The following is a 20,517-nucleotide window of genomic DNA, read 5'->3' on the forward strand; positions in this document are numbered from 1 at the left end:
TCATGTGAAAACAGAAGTTAAATTCATTCTCGGACTGAAATGCAAAGAATGTAATAGAATGGGAAAAATATATTTAAACTTTACTGGGTTAGGAGCTCAAATGGGCCCTGGAGGCTTTCCCAAGTAATTATTGGCAGAGCAGCACATTCATGTTAACAGAGAGTGGCAGGCCAAGGAAAAACCTCAAAAGGATCTTAGGACTTTGTGGAGAACAAGAATTCCTGTTCTCTACAAGTTATTTGAGCAAACCAGATACACATGGAATTCATTTTTTCTCAAAGCATTCATATCTGATTGCATCCAACTCAGCCATCACTTCAGCCTGTTAAGATTCCATATGAAGATCTTGGGCTCCTCCACTTAATTTATTGTAGGCAAGATACGTAACCTGTCTGAGGTGCAGTGACCACCGCCATCCGTATTGTTATAAAGATTAAATTACGAAAGAAACATCTAGTGCCTAAGACAATTCCAGGCACATAATTTGTTGATTGTAAGATTGTACTACTTAGCAGAGTATCTGGTACACAATATACACCCAGTAAGGGATAGCTGCAATTACAGATAACCAGGTGTTTTATTCTTCAGTCTACTACCAACTTTGGCTCTTTTTATTGCTTATTAACTCTGCCACTGACTGGGCAAAAAAAATAAGAAAGGGGATGAAAAACAATATAGTCTCTTTGGACAAGGTACATGGTGAAATAAGATACTGAAATTAAATTTAAGGATTATATATGGATTTAATTTTTATGTTTTCTACCTGTCTACTATTATCATAAATAATTGAGAGTTGAATGTATTATCACCAATAGCAACATCCATTATTTTCATCATGGACCTGCTCACATGAGCCAGATTTTACACTATCTAAAACTGACCTTTGGTCCTTTCATTATATCAGTGTATACCCATATTTAAAACAAAAACAAGCAGTTAAAAATTATCCCTGAAAAGTCCCCAGAGTTACTGATATCACATGTGGGTATGATATTTCAGAGGGAATTTATTGCAACCTGATTTCAAACCAGATCCAGATCTTCTGTAATAATAACTTAGAACATTTGAGATTTTTGCAAAAATCAATAAACTGTCCTTTTCCTGTCATCTCCCAGATTTCCCTATTGCCATTTCAAAAGATAGGTGCTTTGAATTCATTTTCTTCATCTTATTTCAAGTACTATGGTTGTTTTGAATCCTGGATGTTATCAGACATCTCTCACTTACGAAATATCCTTGTTAGGGAAGGCACCTGTAAGGCTGACCAGAGGCTCAAATCCTGGCTCTGCTGTTTGTGACATTGGAAAAGTTAACCTGTTTGGGCTCGACTCCTCATTGATGTAGTGGGGCTAGTAATACTTCCTGGGGCTTTGAGGATTAAATGAGAAGTTATATATGAGTGTCGCCATGGTACCTGCCGATCTGGGTCCCCAGTAAATGCTCCTCCTCCTTTCTACCTCCACCCCTTGGTAAATTTAAATGCCTATTTATTGATAGTAATGCTGTGTCTTTCTTGTGTTTCAAGGATATGCTTTTGGGGGAAAACAATGGCTTTGGTCTTCTTGTGAAGGATCCATGCTATTTGGCTGGCCCTGGACCTAGGTATGTAGCGTAAATGTGATGGCCTCTGTCTTAGGAATGCTGCCGGAGTTGTACTGTTTCTGTTCCTCTCCATAAGAAATTGAAACATGCTGTTCTTTCAATTTGTCTAGGCCATGGGGGAACTTGTTATTTCCTATTTTTAAATGAGTTTCTCTAAGAATGGCATTTCAAACAAAATAGGTTTTGGATGTGTGCTATTGAGGAAATGGGTTGACATCTAAAAAGTTCTGGCATAAGAATAATTAATGGAGATGCTTTTCTCAAACACAATCTATGACTCTCACACATGCTTCCTCTCGTATGTGGGGTTGATTTATACCAGTTCTGTGTTCAGAGAATCTAGACTGTTGACTGAAGTGTCAGGGAAAGAATGAGCATTTCATGAACTGCTTCACAGAACAAAACATACAGGAAGCACCCAAAGTAAAGAATGAAACTCAAAATCATAAATTATAGACACTTATGGCTAGAAAGTAGCAGGAAAGTCATTTTTTTTAAATGGTTTGTCATCAAAATCATTTGTCCTACTTGGAAAAATATAATAGGCAATTGTCTAGAATATGAATTTTTGAACTGTTCACATGGAGCTTAATAAGTAGAAATTTCCAAAGAGAATTTCCGCTGAACCACAGGCCTGTATGTAGTTTGAGTGCAGCATCATAGAGCTATCTGCTATAATCTCTTTTATCAATGATGATACTACATGTAAACCCTCCTTACTACCTTCCATGTTTTTTCAAATCGTTTCCTTAATTTTTATTATACTTCATCCAATCATTGTTTCTCTTTATATATTTATATATATATTCACCTTCTCAATAATTCAACCTAACATTGTTACTTAGAAGTGGCCAACGTGATCAGGAAGTAGCCTACTTCACTGCCAAGAGCAGTCTTCCACGTTATTCTTGATGCATTGACTGTGATTAATTTAATCCTTGTGCTGTTGCTCCTGCAGCTGATTCTAATGTGAAGAAGGTATTCAAGGCGAGGCTGAGGTTAGATTGGGTACATTAATTAAAAGCTAGAGCAAGGGGAAAATTAACAATGAACTAGAGCACTGCTGGAAAAAAAAAACAAACAAAAAAAAACGAGACAACTTGCTCTCTAAAATCCATTTCTTGAATATTAGGATTCCTGGTTATATATAAACAAACTCTGTAAGAGCCTCTCAGACCCTATTATAAAATGGACCAGAAAAAACACAAAACAATCACCAAGGAGATGCAATTGCAACCAAATTAAGCATTTAACTCAAATATTACCTTCAAAAATAGACAATTTTAGTATGGTTCCTATAAACTAAGAAGATCAAATGTAAGCTAAAAACATTGCCACAAAGTTTATTGGGCTGAATCTCTAAAGCATGTGTTACTTTACTGCATGTTTTAATGATGTCTCCCCTTTGTAAAAAGCCTCAAGATGTAAGTATAATAAATAAAATGAATATTCCAAAATTAGTCATTAAAGCATCAGATTCCAGTTTACTTCACGTGCTATTAAGGGATGGTAAGCTTAAAAATAGTTCCTATCCTACAGTCTGAAGAACACTAGGGCAGAAGAGACACCATTTGTTTACCAAATGGATACACTGTACTAAGTTCTGTGGACACCAATAGGAATAAGACATGGAAGCAAAGAGCATCTCCAGAGAACTTCCTGCCTCTCAGTCTCTGACAGACACATTTGGAAAGCCACCAAGAAGAGCAGAGTAGCCAACCTCAGATATTGAAGAGGGTCCTGGTAATAAAACCATCTCTAAATGAAAAGGGTCTGTGATGAAAGGAGAGGCATTGCATCTGAGAGAGAGATGGGCTTTTATCCAACCATCTGCATTGATTATAAAGAAAAAATAAAGATCTGAGAGCTAATTTGGTTCTTTGCGGTCTTTTTCTTGCCTTATGCTGTGTTATCCTTGCCTGGCACTTCGATGATTTTGTGGCAGGCTCCGTACCGTTGCTCTGATTTGGCACTGAGTCACAGCTCCCTCATGGGAGTCAGATCTGCAAAATGAAAAGTGTCATCTGCTCTCCGTATTGACTTGCATGTAGTCAGGGAACTACAAATGTGGAATTTACAAATTATAGTGGATTTGCTGGAAATATTTTTATCCTCACATTAACTCTTGCATAGCAGGCAGGCAGTCTTGCAGACCTCTGTTTTGTTTTATTCTCCTTTTATCATCTTTGAAGCACAGTAACACAAATATTAGAAATTGTTGGATTTTCCCCTGGAGCCTGGAGGACAGTTTAAATCACCAGGCACCATACTTGCTCATTACTGTCAATCACTTTCTCCATAGGTAACTGTTTATTAGCTCCTTAGGTGAGACTCCCCCCTCCTTTTACTTTTCATTTTAAAATATGAAAACACTGGGAGGCTAAGAGAACGTTGTAAATAAAACCTTCAAATTCAGCAGTCTACACAAATGCTTTTCCAAACAGACATCTCCCTGGAAGATCACAGTGGGAAAGGAATGAGGCAACATTCTTTTTACCCAGAGCTAAAAGCTGTTACCCAAAGTAGTCCTAAGAGGAACTCAAGAAATGTACCTACTTGTTTCCTTTTATACCCTGAAGCCCCTCCTCAAAAGCTGCCTTATGTGGGTGGAGTATGTGAGAGGTGGGAACAGCAAGAGAAGATTGATAAAAGGAAATGCCTTGTGAACCTATGCTTTCCATTGATATTTTTCTGTAGGAGATCATGCCTGTCTAGTATTTTTTTTAGACTTCACTCTTTGTGTGAACAGCCAGAGGAAGACAGTGTGCAGCTTCTCTTGGGATGCTTTTCTCATCTGTATAATGAACCTTGGGTTCATCATTTGCCCCCCCTTTCTTCAGCGCCATAACACTCGTATGTCTATCCTGCTCTAGGTCACTCAGTTATTCAGAAAGAGGCCGTGAAGAGATGCCATTGCACCTACATCATCCCAGCCCCCATTGGGGTGGTTCAGGTTGCAAAGCAATCAGTGGCTCCTCAGTTCCCAGTGAATGTCCTGGAACCCTGGACCGTCAGAAGCAAGCCAGCAGAACACCTTGCCCCAGGCCACTGCCAGCAGGAGTGCAGGGGCATCTCACAGACACCAGGGCTGGACCACTGACCCCTCTTGGATCAGCTTTGCCTTCAACTGTTCCATCCACCTACTGCTCACAGCCTGCCACTGACCAGCAGACTAGAAGGGATGGTCAGGTGGGGCGTCAGTCTCTTCCACACTCTACCCCTACAGTGACTCACAGTAGGAACGGTCACAGTTTGACCCAGCCTCCAAGTCCAAGAGGCTATGAGTCCAACAGCCCAGAGAATGGGATAGAAGAGGGAATAAGGAAGAGAGTCTCACTGCCCCAGAGGCCTCTTGCCCCTCAAGGGAAATGGGCCCACACAGTCGGAGAGGACAGTCTTGCTGAGGAACCCTTGTCACCTGAGTTTGCAGACCTGAAGCACTATAAAATACAGCAGAGTCTTCCAAGTTCAAGCAGCACTTCTGACCCAGACACACCTCTCGGGGTCCCAAGCACTCCAGGGAGGATCTCCCTCCGAATATCTGAGTCGGTCCTGCAGACCTCCCCACCACCTCGGGAGGATTATGATGATGAAGTGTTTGTGAAGGATTTGCAACACAGTGCCTCTTTCAGCTCCGTATTTGAAGCTCTTCCCCCACCCCCACCTCCTCCACCAAGCCTGGAAACACCAGTGAATAGCTTGGATGACTTTCCTCCACCTCCTCCCCAAGCCATGTACAAGGCACAGCTGGACAGTGAGGCTTATGAGGAGCCCCATACCAGGTGAGTGAGGATTCGGGGTATAAGGCACACCTTCAACTGAGGAGGAAAAGGGTTTTCCTCACACACATAATATAAAATCTTCAAGCTGTAGGCTTCTTAGATCCTCCTGCTGTTGACCACGTGAGATCTCTGGTGTAGAGCATTTTCTTTGCAAGCCTAGTTCATGAAACTGGCAGTATTATTTCACTTTTTTGGGGGGTAGGGTGAGGTGGTGTGGTGTGGTACTCATATTAGCAGTCTTTGAGTACCAAGAAATGAGGGTAGTGAAAATGAAAGCCAAAAACCAAAGAGGCATATTTCACTTTTATGGACATGGTAGGTTCTAGGGGATCAAATAAGTAGCATTACTCTTCACTGCCCAAGTTCTCAGTCAGTTGAGAAATAAGATAAAAGAGGAAGGCATATAGAAGACACAAATACACTTTCATTACTGATAGAGCTGATATTAGAGAATGTGGCTTACTTATATCTGAGTGTAAATGGTCCCCCTAATACTGATCCCCTAAATTAAAAGGTTTACCCACCTAGTCACAGGCCACACTAACCAAAGCTGCTCCTGGGAAATATGCAGCCTGGAGGCGGCCTCACTATAAAGAAAGGAAAGAAAAGGCTGAGCTATGGATAGTCAGCTTCTCTTTCCAAAGTCATTCCAAGTTCATAGGAAGGAATAAAGAGTAGGGCTAAAGGTTAGTAATGTTTAGGGATGACCTCTTTTTGGAAGCCAGAAGAATGGGAAAAAAAGCCTTTCCAATGCATACTCCCTAAAACAAGACACCATCAAAATAAGCATTACCTGATAACATCACCGGGGTGGTAGCTTCCTGTAAACACCACAAATGATTTTCCACCACTGCTTTCTGTTTACATTGAGATTTCAGAAAGTTCCAGTATCTAACAGAAACATTCACCAAAACTGAACTCCTACTGGATCTAGCCCCCTAAAGAAATCACACAAACTTCCTGTCCAATGGGCTCAAGAAAAGGCCGTAGAGGGCATCGCAGTTCTTGGGGAAATGTGACTGCCTCACCCTGTTCCTGATGTGGGAGGCTGCAACCATGATGTGGAAAGCCTTTCCATCAGTTTTTCTCCACCCTCTCATATTCACCTTTCTGCTGACTCCTCTTACCACTCACATATTTTTTTTTTACATCCCTAGCAGCTCCGGCAAAATTTCCAATGTGGCAACTGCAAGGGAAAGGCCAGTGCTTGGTGCAGCCCATTTGGTGGGTAGTCAGATACTGGCTTCCAGACCCCAGACTTCTCTCAAGGCTTCAGAGGCCAATGAGATCAACCCTACCTCCAGCATGGGTACACAGCCCCAATTTGCTGGATCTTTGGGGAAGCAGTCAAGCCTAGGACAGCCACCTCTCATCCAGAACCAAAGACTTATCCATGAACCAGTTAGTGGAACTCAGGATTTAGAAAAGAAAGTCAATTCTGGTCCTCAGAAGACATCGGAAGACATCAGAACAGAGGTTCTGGCCAAAGAAATTGTCCACCAAGACAAATCTCTAGCAGACATTTTGGATCCAGACTCCAGAATGAAGACAACTATGGACCTGATGGAAGGTTTGTTTTCCCGAGGTGTTGACTTGCTGAAGGAAAACAGCATAAAGAGGAAGTCTGTGCAGAAAGCTGTCCCAGCATGTGAAAGCAAGAGGTAAGTCCCTGATAATGTCCCTAAAGAGATTTACAATTGGGCTTCCTCTGGGGGGTGATGATACACCTAAGACTACTTAGCTAATGTTTTCCTACATCCACAGTTTTAGGGAAATGACCCTAAGTGGGAGAGTAGGATGTGGGACAGACTGATCCTCTGAGTTACCAGGCATTTGCCCAATGACAAAAATAACAGTGATGATAATTGCCATTAATACCTACTTTTCATGTTCTGTGTCAAGCATTGTATTGATTTCTTTATATAAACACTATTTCATTTACTCTTCACAAGAACCTGCTGAGGTAGCTACCAGTTTTATGTCCGTTTTGCAATTGAGGACACTGAAGCACAGAGAAATTAAAGGCCATGTCCAACCAAGGTCATATAATGTGTGAGTGTTGTGCCTGGATTTGAACTCAGCTACCGCAACTCTGTGCCTGCTCTTTTTTTTTTTTTTAATTCAGTTTTATTGAAATATATTCACACACCATACAGTCATCATGGTATACAATCAACTGTTCACAGTACAATCATATAGTTATGCATTCATCACCACAATCTATTTCTGAACATTTTTCTTACATCGGAAAGAATCAGAATAAGAATAAAAAATAAAAGTAAAAAAAGAACACCCAAACCATCCCCCCATCCCAGCCTATTTGTCATTTAGTTTTTGTCCCAACTTTTCTACCCATCCATCCACACACTAGACAAAGGGAGTGTGATCCACAAGGCCTTCACAATCACACTGTCACCCCTTGTAATCTACATTATTATACAATCATCTTCAGGAGTCCAGACTACTGGGTTGGAGTTTGGTAGTTTCGGGTATTTACTTCTAGCTATTCCAGTACATTAAAACCTAAGAGGTATTATCTATATAGTGCATAAGAATGTCCACCAGAGTGACCTCTCGACTCCACTTGAAATCTCTCAGCCACTGAAAGTATTTCATCTCATTTTGCATCCCCCTTTTGGTCAAGAAGATATTCTCAATCCCATGATGCCGGGTCCAGATTTATCCCCGGGAGTCATATCCTGTGTTGCCAGCGAGATTTACACCCCTGGGAGTCGGGTCCCATGTAGTGGGGAGGGCAGGAAGTTCACCTGCTGAGGTGGCTCAGTTAGAGAGAGAGAGAGGGCCACATCTGAGCAACAAAGAGGTACTCGGGGAGATTCTTAGGCACAGTTATATGCAAGTTTAGCCTCTCCTTTGCAGTAACAAGCCCTACAAGGGCAAATCCCACAACAGAGGGCTCATGTGCCTGCTCTCTTAACACCTACACAGTGCTGCCTCCCTTATCTTCCCTGCCTCAGCAAGCATGTAACTGCCCATTCCTGATCCAAGAGTTCTTACAGAGTCCCACAGGAGTGAATGCTCAGAAAGGAGCAAGCAGAAGTGGTGAGCATGACAGAAGCTTCCCCATGCTGAGGTTAACACTCATTCTGTAAAAAGGATGAGAGCCTAGAGAGAGAGATTGATTTACTACACTGACTTTCAGATTTGAGGAGTTAAGATAGAAGTTTGCTTGAATCCTTAAAATCAAGAAACATCTGAATGGGGGCACACACTTCTGGTTTTGCTCATCCCATAAGCATCTGCTCCTGAGCTCCCTGTGTGTGTTTATTATCATTTAACAGGTTGTAGTGCCCACCTCAGGAGAAAGAATTGTGATTTCTTCATTATTTTGATTTCTCCAAGGTTTCTGCAATATTTTCCTAAAGGTTTGATTTCCTTTAAAGACTACTCTAGGAAAGATTTAGAGTAGTTTTAATTTTTGATGAAAACTATGTGAATCAACAGACTGCAATTCAGCAGTTGGTGGCTTCTGGACTAAATAAAACAGAACATTTCATCCATATTTGGGCTTTCTGTTTAGAAACTTCCAACTGGTCCTAATTAACTTACTAACAGGAACACCATGTTTTGTTTTGGGGGAGGGAGAAGAGAAAGAAGAGCTATATGGTACCTACAATCCCAGGCTCTCTAGAGGTGACAGGTCCCAACAGTCACTTCGTCCATCCCCACATCTTTCAGATAAGGAAAGAGGCCAGTTGAGTTGAAGTGACTTATTCAGGGTCATGTACTTAGCAGACATTTACTGAGCACCTACTATGTGCAAATCAGTCCACCAGGTGCCACATGTGACCCATACGTGAGTTTTTATGGGTGTGCCAGTCATTTCACCACGGCTCAAATTTAGTGGATTCTGTTCACTCCATTCTGTTCTTTGCCCACTTGCTAGAGAAAGACGTAATTTACAAATGCATCCTAGAAAAATATTTCCTAACATCATTATAAGCGTATGTTGTGTCAGTCAATTTAGAAGTAAAGGAGTACTGTTGCTTTTGCAGTGGCTTTTGAGTGGCTTTGCAGTGGTTTTTGAGACCTTTCTGAGGAATTTCCAAAAGGATAACATGCGCCATCTACTGGTGAAAATAATCATTAGTCCTATTGTGAAACAAATGCCCAAGAAGCCCATTTTTAATGTAGTGGATATATCCTAAAAGAAAATATATCAAAAGAGCTTTTTTTTTTTTTTCCAAATTTTCTGTCAACTGGATTAAAAGAAAAATTTTGTATTTTTGTTGCTTAGGGATAGCCCCACTGAACAGAAAACTAGTAAAGGTGACTTTGTTTATACCATAGTTAAACGACGGCAGGATATTGAATAACATCACAATAGTGAATAATAATACCTAACTTACTACCATAGTGTCATTTACTCAGTAGATAAGATCTGAATTACAGTCTGCAAGGCAGCTTGATTAAATAATAAAACAGAGAACGCTAGATACCAGGTTTCTTACTTCCTAGTTTGTTTTCCAGCCTTGAAATCCCTGTGCTGTATAATCAGTGAGTAGATTTTATGCCTTGTATTATTAGTTCAGTGTTGAGCAGCAAGCTTCAGGCTTCCCAGGCTTATATGGGATATCAGACTTACTCAAGAAGGAAAATATGTGTTCAAGCAATAGTACTGAAGCATCAGAAAGATTATGGGTAACCATGGAAGAATGGGAAATAATGAATGTAAAACTTGAAATTTGTGCAGTACCATGAAAATTCGGCTTTAAAATTGTTTGAGTCATAGCTCTCCATTGTCTGTCTATGGAACAGGCAGCCTATATTATTCTTATATGTATCACAAAAGGAGAAATGACTTCCCAGAGTTAACTGGGAAGTCCACTCCTCAGTCCCACTAAATTTTTATACTGCATTTGGTGGTTTTCCATCCCAAGTTTGCCTGAATTCAAGAGTGCTACACATAGAAATCATTCATTAGTAAATATTTATTAGTATTAATACTAATAAATATTTCTGGGAAAGATGTTTAATAGAATTTTTAATGCATTTCTGAATGGACAGATATCTATGTGAAATGAAGCTTCTGGTATGGGCTGTGTGTGGCTGTACTTTTTGTTCTTTATGGTCCAGGAGTGAAGAAAAGGAAGCACTAGGTGTGTTGGTCAACTGTCCTGCCTACTACAGTGTGTCTGCTCCCAAGGCTGAACTTCTGAACAAAATCAAAGATATGCCAGAAGAGGTGAATGAAGAAGAGGAGCAAACAGATGTCAATGAAAAGAAGGTAAATTAAGAATGGGGATCCCTTTGTTCTGCTTTCCCCAGAAACACAGACCAGGTCCTTGTAACTAGAAGGATTCTGGCCCCTTAAGGCAGGAGAAGGAAGGGCCTGCCACATCACCAGACCTAGCCAAAGCCATCATTATGCTTTGGACTGGCATGGCATTTTGAACAATTTCCTCACAGCTCTCCTCTGAGTAGACAAGGCAGTAAAGCTAATGTCATTCTCACTTTTACAAATGACAAAAGTGGAACTGAGAGGGATTATGTTATGTCATAAAAGTCTCAATGCTGGGACTAGAACCCAGGTCCCCTGCCTTCTATCCAGCCCTGGGCTTCGATGCTGTTCTCATTCTCAGCAGCTGGCCAGCCAACATAATGTTTCACAATCAAAAAGAAAACTAAAAACTCTAGAAACTTTGTTGAGGGAAAGAGAGACCGATTATCAAAACATTTCTGGGAGATGACGATGTTAACTTTGAGATTCTCAAACTCTCTTTGCAATACCTGATGCATCGCTTAAAAGCACATATTAGAATTTAGTTTTTAGCATTTGATACTCCTTCAGAAATTTTAAATGTTAAACATTTAGAAAAGGACCACAATGCTACTGCTGTCTCCCCACATGCCATGGAGATGTAAGCCCAGCCGTGTCTGCAGGGGAGAAAGTTCTTGCCATGCCACTTCCTGTACAGTCCTGGAGGGGCTGCCTTCCACTGTGCTTACAGCTCTTCATACAACTCAGGCGTGCATGCTGAAAAAGGACTCTTTGTTAAATCTTGGCTCTTGCTGAGCCTGGAATGTAAGTGGTTTTCATTGGTACCGATTCCAGGAGAAACTTACTCATGTGATTCTATTTCATTTATTCCACAACATATGTTCCAAGCTTTTTTACTTATCCATTAGAATAAAACCAGAGGATGTAGGACCTGCAAGCAGGATTTGAGAAGCACTTCTTCCTCCTGCTGGTGCAGCCATTGTGGTGACACACTCCCTCCCAGTCCAAGGTCGTCCCACTTAACACCTGCCCCTTAGCGAACCTCGTGGCATATCCCAACCTTGGCACTCCTGAGAGCCCCCCTTTAATGCATGCTCTGATCAGAAATAAGACCACTTGGCTCCTGGTCTGTCCGTGTTTATCCTAAAGAGGGTTGCCATGACATTTTTAACTGAACACTTTACTCAGAGTTTGTCTGTTTGTTTGTCACTTTTTCATCCTCAACTTAATTTTATTTTAACTCCATCACTTCATTATCACCTTCACTGAAAATATGAAGGAAAACAGGATTACTTAGTCCTCACTGGAAATAACATTAAATGCCATATATTAAGCACTTATCAGGTTCCAAGTGTGGGCTATGTTTTTAATAAGATTGTGTTATCTTCTTTATTTCACACAAAACCCCTCTGAGACCTGTATTGTCATGCCATTTTATAGCGGAAGTAATCAGGCCTAAGAGAACTTAAGTAATGTGCCTGGGATTATACAAGTAATAGATGGTAAAGTGAGTGTTTAAACTGAAGTCCATCTGACTCCGAAGCTTGCTTCCTTGCTGCCCTGGGAACTAAAATTGAGGTTCTCTGGGTATAACTAACCAGAGCCAGAGTTTGAAATTAAAACCCCCAATTCCAAACCAAAAAATGTTAGGATGGCAGTATCAGTGATTTGGGGCCTGATTTGTAATGCTTTTACATGTAGTAACAGGCTTCAGAAGGTGAAAGCACACTCAGGGCGAGAAAGGTCAGAAAAGAGAAAAAATACCGAGGCATAGAGGAAGCTAGTGGACCTGACACATAGCATGTGCTCTATAAATGTGTGTTGAATTAGATTACAAAAGTCAAAACTCCCAAGTTGGATTTCACCATTTAACTGAAGAAAAATATCAGGTACCGCTGGAAAAACGATGGGATCAGAAATCAGAAGAAACATCTGGATGTCAAAAAAGCTTAACAAGCCAGTATGGCCTTTCTTGACCCTCAGTTTTCTTTATCTATCAAATGGAAGTGATGAGGGGATCCCTCACATGATGGTTGTTGGGTAAAATTAGCTAATGTATATATTTTTAAAATGCTCTATGGTCCAAGATAGCATAGCTATCATATCCTGTCCTTAATAGCGAGATGCTTAAGATGATGTCACATAACTATGCAAAAGTTTGTGGCATCTGGCATCCCCTAAGATGTTTAGTAAGAAGTCACTTTGCTGCTAACAAGTCTAAATGACTCTTCGTTTTCCTAAACCAGCCACCTACTAGGGAAAGCAATGCCAGGTTTCACCCTGGAAAACATTGCCCACAGCACCAAAATAATACCCGTTTGCCCATTGTGTTTATCTGGCTCTTCAGCAAAGTAGAAAGATGAGAATAAGATATTTAGTTAATGTGGATCTCAACAAAGGCTGGAGTTTCCTTTGGTTCCTTCTTCCTTCAGTTCCTTTTTCTGGGGCTGCAAGTGACCTGGGGGTTGACAAATAAGTATATAAGATCTTATGCCAACGAAAAATCTCTGAAAAACAAAGGTATGGGATGAAGATATAATGATATTAACACATAAAGGAGGAAACTCTTCTAAGAGATGGGTGAATAAATCAAGCTAATTTATATTATAATTATGAGAAGGACCATTAGGCAAAGGATTAGCTCTGTTCCTTAGACACTTATTGAGAACATGCCTACTCACTGCTTGGCCCTGGGAGTACAAACATGAATAAGACAGACTCCTCCTCACTGGAGCTTAAGGACTGGTGAGGGAGATGGATTATTTTTAGTACAACATTATGAATCTTCTGATAGACACATGCACTGTGGTAAGGAGTCCAAAGGAGCAGCACCTAACCCAAGAAGGTGGAGTCAGGGGAGACTTCCTGGAGGAGGTAAAACCTGAGCTCAGTATTGAAGAAGGTGTGAGAGTCAGGAAGGTCAAGAAGGGAAGAAGGGACATTGGAAACAAAGGGAACAGCATGGGAAAAGACTCAGAGATAGGAAAAAGCATGGAAGTGTCTATGTATTGAAGAAAGATACTTCAAGTAGTTTGATATTTTGGAATGTACAACAAAAAGGCTCGTAACTAAATAAGAGATTGCCAAATTTTAAAAGTAACAAAGGAAGGCCATGAATGGTAGGAGATGAGGCTGGAAGGGTCCACAGGGGCTAGAAGGTCATAGAAGTCACATTGAGCTTTGTAAGAAGTGCTTAAGAGTTTGGATTTTATCATATGGCAGTGGAAAACCCTTTGAGAGTTTGTTTTGTTGTTTTCAATCAACTGCAAGTTTGAAGTACAGACAATGAAAGTACAATGAAAGCATTTCATATTTTCTTAAATAATTCTTATATTTATCTGGAATATTACTATCCATCATCTAGGAAGTGCATAATCCATCATCTATAATGTATAATAGAATTTTCATTAGTGTTTCTCACATTTACATATTTGATTTGAAAACATTTAAAACACATTACCTTTAAATAGTGATATTGTTGAAAACATTTATTATATGTTCAGCATGAAGTTGTAAATGAAATTCTCTTTTTGATGTACAAGCTTTTCTGTTGTTGGTAAAAATAGGATGCTTGGTCAGTATTTGTAACCCAAGATTGTTCCAAGACACCGTGTGTCCTTACACCAATTTTTGAAAAGTAATAATTTGTTATCTAATATTTAAAGTTATGAATAACTTTAATTTTTATTATTTGTGTATGGTAATGAAAATGTTCAATAATTAATTTTGGTTATGAATGCACAACTATATAATGGTCTTGTGAACAATTTAATGTACGCTTTGTATGACTGCATGGTATGTGAATATAGCTCAATAAAAATGAATTAAAAAAATAAAGTTATGAATAAGCTAAGATGAATTTCTAGGTGTGAAACTCACTTGAGCCAATGGAAACTAGAGTGCTGGTTCATTAATAAATATTTAAAAATTGAAAGTAGCATTTTAAATCAGTATTTAGGGGGAATTCCAAGATGGCAGATTAGGAGAGACAGAGATACTTCTCCATGAAAAACACTAGATAAAAGACAGAAAGTGCTCCAGAACAGCAGTTCCAGGGTTCTACTGGCTGGACAGCATCCGCTATATCCACAGTGACTGTGCACTTGGTGAAACCGAAAGTCTGCATTTGGAATTGAGTGAGTGTTTGAGGCTACTGGGGAAATGGCAGCCAAGCCATGCTTGGTGGGGAGAAACCTAGAATCAGCATTGGAGGTGGGTTTAAAAACCTGGAAAGCAGCTGCAGATCTGGCCCAGAGAGCCTCATAGTTGAGCTTGGTGGGGAGTGCCTTCCATGCTCCAGGCACCTGCCTCAGTATCTGCTGTGGGTGACAGCCTTTTGCACACCTGCAGCTAATTGTCCTGGAACCAGGAATGGGCTGCTGTAGCAGGCAATTGAACATTCCACACCCTGTATAGCCATCTTTTCAGCAGGCTGGGAGATGCCCCTTCGCAGTGCCGGGGCGGAGAGCTTCCTTTGGAGATTCCCCTCGCCTTTGAGGCCTGCGGAGTACACAGCTTAGAGGTGGGATCCCGCAAGGAAGTGTCAGGAGTCCTGCACCAATCCCAGGGACTTGTGGGCCCGCAGCAGAGAGAGACTGAGGGGAATCAGCTGAAGGGTTGGACTTGTGCAACAGCCCCAGGGAATTCCAGTTGCAGCCCCAGGAATGGCTGGGACTTCTGGGTCTTAAAGCCGTCTTCCCTGCCTAATGGGCACAGGGCACACATCCCCATCCTTAGGGCTGGTGGTAGCAACTGCACACAGAAAATTGGTGCACTGATTGGACCTCCACAAGGTTTGGACCCCCACTCGCATAAACGAAGTTGGGGAGAGCTGGCTTGAGGGTAATAGGTAGCTTGGGGGTGCCATCTGCTGGTAGGTCAGGGAAAGTGCACTCCATCAAGCTGTAGCTCTGTCAAATTATAGATAATTGTTCAAATAAGCCTGAATATCCTAAAAGAACCCTATCAAGATAAGCAAATGCCAAGAGGCCAAAAACAACAGAAAATTCTAAAGCATATGAAAAAAACAGAAGCTATGGATAACCCAAATGCCCAAATCAAAAAACCAGAGGAGATACAGAACTTGGAGCAATTAATCATAGAGGTAATCAGAAACATCAATGTCATGGCTCAGGATATAAAGGACATCAAGAAGACCCTAGAAGAGCATAAAGAAGAATTTGCAAGAGTAAATTAAAAAAAAAAAAAAAATAGCTGAGCGTATGGAAATAAAAGAAACTGTTGATCAAATTAAAAAGATCCTGAAAACACATAGCAGCAGATTAGATGAACTCAAAGAATGAGGAAGCAAATTTGAAGAAAATGTTCTGGAGAGTGAAAGTACAAAAGAACAAATGGGGAAAAAAATCGGAAAATTTGAAATGGATCTCAGGGATTTGATGGACAACATGAAGTGCACAAATATAAGACTAATTGGTGTTCCAGAAGGGGAAGAGAAGGGTGTAAAGGTCTAGGAAGAGTATTCAAAGAAATTGCTGGGGAAAACTTCCCCACCCTTCTAAATGACATAAATACACAAATCATAGATGCCCAACAAACTTCAAACAGAATAAATCCAAATAAACCTACTCCAAGACATACTCTGATCAGATTGTCAAATGCTGAAGAGGAGCAAGTTCTGAAAGCAACAAGAGAGAAGCAGTTCACCACATACAAGGCAAACAATATAAGACTAAGTAGTGATTAAATCAGTATTTAAATAAAAAGTATATTTTTATTTAAATATCCTAAATGATGGATAATAATATTCCAAATAAATATAAGAATTACTTAAGAAAATATGCTTTCATTGTCTGTACTTCCGACATACATAAAAACTAAAGACAGTTTAATATTTAAAGCTTTCAGTTCTTTTAGATAAACCCTGCCATATATATTAGGCAAAATCTATTTAAACAGATTACATGATCCCCTATGTGGGAGGCCCAAAGGCTTTAGCTTTGAAACATAGAGAAATATTTCAAAAGGCAAAAAGAATCTGTTGTTCCTCAGAGCTGGCTTTCCCCAAGAGATCAAACTCAACCCAGCTGGTTCTCAGCTGCCCATTTCTGTTGCTCTTCTTCATTCCTGAAGTTTCAGATTTTGCTCTGGTGTTGCTTCCTTTCAGCCTGAAAAATCTTCCTTTAACATTTCTTTTAGAGTCGTCTGCTGGTGACAAATTCTCCTAGTCTTCCTTCATGTGAGACTGTTTATATTCTGTCATTCCTGAAGGATATCTTCATTGATAATGGATTTCTGGGTTGACTCTTCCTTTCTTTCAGTGCTTTAAGATGTTCCGCTGTCTTGCCCGCATGTTTTCTGGGGAGAAATGCATAGTCATTTAAATACTTCTTCCCCTATGTGCGATGTGTGGTTGTTCTTTGGTTGCTATTAGGATTTTTTCCCTTTGATTTTCATGTTTTATTATGATCTGGATGGGTCCCAGTTTTCTTTGAGTTTTTGCTCCTTGGGGTTTGCTAAGTTTCTTGATTCTGTAAACATATGTTTTTCCTCAAATCTGGGCAGTTTTCAGCCATTATGTCTTCAAGTGTTTTTTTCAGCACCACTCTCCTTCTCCTTTTGGGACTCCAATGATACAGATGTTTGACCTTTTGTTATTGTCCCACAAGTCCCTGAGGTTCCATTGATTTTTTTTTTTTAATCTGTTTTCTGTCTGTTCTTCAGATTAGATAAATTCTGTTAGTCTATGTTTAAGTTCACTGACTTCTCACCTCCATTCTGCCAGTGATTTTTTTTTTTTTAATTTTCAACGTTACAGTTTTCAGTTCAAAAATTTCCATTTGGTTCTTTTTATAGTTTGTTTCTTTGCTGAGAACTGCTATCAAGAGCATATGCTTTTTCCTCATGGAGCACAGTTATAATGACTGCTTTAAAATCTTTGTCCAATAATCCCAACAGCTTGGTTATCTCAGGACTGGGATCTGTTGATTGTCTTTTCCCTTGAACATTGGTCACATTTTACTGTTTCTTTATAGTTGGGTAATTTTGGATTGCATTCTGGAAAGTTTGAATATTATAAGATGCTGGGTCCTGTTAAAATCCTTTTGAGAATGATGGTTCTTTTGTTTTGATTAAAATGCAAGCAACCTGATTAGGTTGAGAATTACAAATTCTATCTCACCTTTAACTGGTGGTTTCAATATCAGTTCAGTTTTCCAAGCCTTTGCTATGCTGATTTTGGGTCTCACATGCAGAACTTTAGGGCAAGCTTCAGACTTACATCAGTTCATATCCAGATCAGGGTTGCTTCTTTTTCAGATCTCTCTTCCAATATTTTCCCCACACTTTCTGGCTCCCAAGGCCCTTTTTCCCGGTCCTTAAGCAAGAAAAACTAATTCCTGTGGTGTTTCAAGAAACTGAGTTGATGTGCAGTTCTGCATAACTGGAACCACCCTCATTGAAAGAGGGAGAAAAAAAATAACAGGATTCCATCATATTCCTTGTACTGCACAGGCCCCTTTTTCCAGCTCCTCTGGCCAGAAAGAAGCATTTTTTTCTAGGGGTTTCAGGTGCTCATGCTACTACAGTGCAGTTCTGCAAGTGGAGGGCAGGGCTGGGAGAGAAAAAAGACAGAAAAAAAGAGAGAGAGGGGAAAACAATACCTGTAGATTTTCCCCACACTCACTAGCTCGCAGAGGCTCCTTTTCTAGTCCTCTGGCCTAGTTTCTTTTGGAGCTTTGCTGTGTAGTTCTGTAGTAAGGCTGTCCTCAGGTCAAAAGTGGGAGATTAAAGGGGAGAAGGCCTCACCCCCATTGTGCGTCCTGCTTTTAGTTTTGGCTCCCCTCCCCAATCCACTTATTAACTTTTCAGAATCCTCAAGTAATTGTGTTTTGTATTTTGTCCAGGGATTTTAGTTGTAGTGAGAGATGGAGGCTATGGTGAGCTTGAACCATCTTGGCCAACACCAAAAGTCCCTGTCACAGGGTTTTTAAGTAGGCAGAGAGACTCAGCAGATTTGCATTTTAGAAAAGTCACACTGGCAGCTGTGTGTGGCGTGTGACAGGAAGAAGAGAGGCCAGTTGGGAGGCTATTGCAGCTGTCCAGGAAAGCAGTGATACAGGTCTAAGGACATGCAGTAGGAGCAGTGAGGAACAAAGAATTAACAACAAAAAAAAGGAAGTCAGTCAAAGGGCAGAATCTGGTGACAGATTAGATGTTGAGGATAGAAGAGAGGAAAAGAGTCAAGGGTGTTTCTGGCCTAGGTGACTGTCAAACTGAAACAGGAAAAATAGGGAGATCATTTTGGGGAGGGTGGATGATTTAAAGAGTTACTCTTTCTAGCATGTTGTCATAGATTACTGATACACAGAACCAAGAGACTATACTAAGTAGATAGGACTACTTTCTCAAGAGGAAGTGGTAAAGAACCATTCTGGACAGAGAATATTTGAAATGACATTTCCAGCTCCCATGATATTTCTGTTTGGGCAGATCATACAACCTGGGATGGAGGTTTGATCCAGTTGCTGTCATCAGGACAGAAACTGCCCCTGACCTTTCTTTTGAGTGAAATTCAGCTAAAAAGAACAGTAATGTGCTGCTGCCTAGTTCCTCCCATTTAAAAACAGAAGAAGCGACGACTTGTGCATTGGAAATATCCTTATCTAGTCCTGGTTTTTACTGGCAGAAGCCTGAATTCCACTCTGTTCCTAAACCCCAGCCACTTGGCTAGTAGTCCTGAATTACTGGTTTGAGATAAAGACAATCAGCAGAGGCCAACTGTGTGTTTGTAGTGGCTGCCCTGTCAGCGCAAGTCCTCTGAACAGAAGGTAAAGCAGTGTTATGTGGGGGAGAAGCTGGGTATTCCCCTCGAGGCATCCACCTAAAATGAGTGGTGTATGTTCTTCAAATTGTTGCCTAATCTTAATGATAACACAAAAAAGGACAACTGTGATGTGTAAAATACTTTTATATTTTCCAAAGTGCCTGCTGCACAAGCTTTACTTCATTTCAACCTTATAACATTTCTAGGAGCTATTTTAATACATTAACTAAAAGCTTGAACTCTGAAGCCAGACAACCTGGGTTAAAGCCTCTGCCACTCTCTGACTGTATGAACTCATTGTCCCCATCAGTAAAACAAGGGTAATAATAGTACACATCTCATAGGGTTATTGTGAGTGGTAAACACTTAGAATAGTGCCTGGCACAGAGAAAGAGCTCCATAATTAGCCATTATTACAGGCAGGTATTACTATCCCCATGTTACAGATGAGACACAAAAGGCCAAGTGACTAGCCTGTAAATTTTATGGAAGTGTTTGGTTTCCTGATTCCTGGTCCAGTACTCACCATGGAGCAATAAGGAAGTCAGAAATGGCCCAGCAGGATATTTCTGCATCAGGTATAGGAAGGGGGTTCTGTTAAACTATGTTTAGAGAAAGAACCCTTATAAATATAACATCTTGCCTAGGGTGAGTTAACAGTTTATGCCAGATGAGAAGTTAAGCACATTAGTGTCAATGATTTTACAAATTAACTCCTGGTAAGACTAGTTGTTATTTAAAAAACAAGAGTCAACAAAAAAACACCCCATCTCACTCCTCCTGTGAATTCTGTGGATAGAATTTGGTAGTTTCAAAGAGATCTGCCTGGCAAAGAAATGGCTATTTAATACAGCCAACTTTCCCTTGTTGCCTTCAGTTACTCAAATCCCTTTAAACTGCATTTTTTAATCCAAATTTCCGTATTTTAAGCACTTGGAGGAGTAACAAAATTCAAATACTATCCAAATATGCAACATTTGGGCCAGGATGACTGAAGTGACAGCTCAGTAAAGCTCGTGTTAGTATATATGGCTGGGCTGTGATGTATCACCTTATAGCCCACAAGTCACTTTCAGAAATCAAAATGCCACAAAAAGTGTATTGGT

At 40.4% G+C, this 20,517-nt stretch overlaps 1 protein-coding gene across 4 annotated transcripts in view; it reads left to right on the top strand.

Moving 5' to 3' along the window:
* SHROOM3 (shroom family member 3) overlaps positions 1 to 20,517 on the top strand; it is a 207,975-nt gene that overhangs the window by 180,384 nt on the left and 7,074 nt on the right. For 3 of the 4 annotated variants that reach the window (XM_037830033.1, XM_037830034.1, XM_037830035.1), the window contains 4 exons: positions 1,526 to 1,602; positions 4,476 to 5,384; positions 6,542 to 7,045; positions 10,482 to 10,632. In XM_037830033.1, the coding sequence (XP_037685961.1) occupies positions 1,526 to 1,602; positions 4,476 to 5,384; positions 6,542 to 7,045; positions 10,482 to 10,632 (1,641 nt within the window). The remainder of the gene's footprint in view (positions 1 to 1,525; positions 1,603 to 4,475; positions 5,385 to 6,541; positions 7,046 to 10,481; positions 10,633 to 20,517) is intronic. The other variant, XM_037830036.1, reaches the window with a different exon arrangement.

Source organism: Choloepus didactylus, chromosome 3 (assembly GCF_015220235.1).
Source record: "Choloepus didactylus isolate mChoDid1 chromosome 3, mChoDid1.pri, whole genome shotgun sequence".
NCBI classification, from domain to species: domain Eukaryota; kingdom Metazoa; phylum Chordata; class Mammalia; order Pilosa; family Megalonychidae; genus Choloepus; species Choloepus didactylus.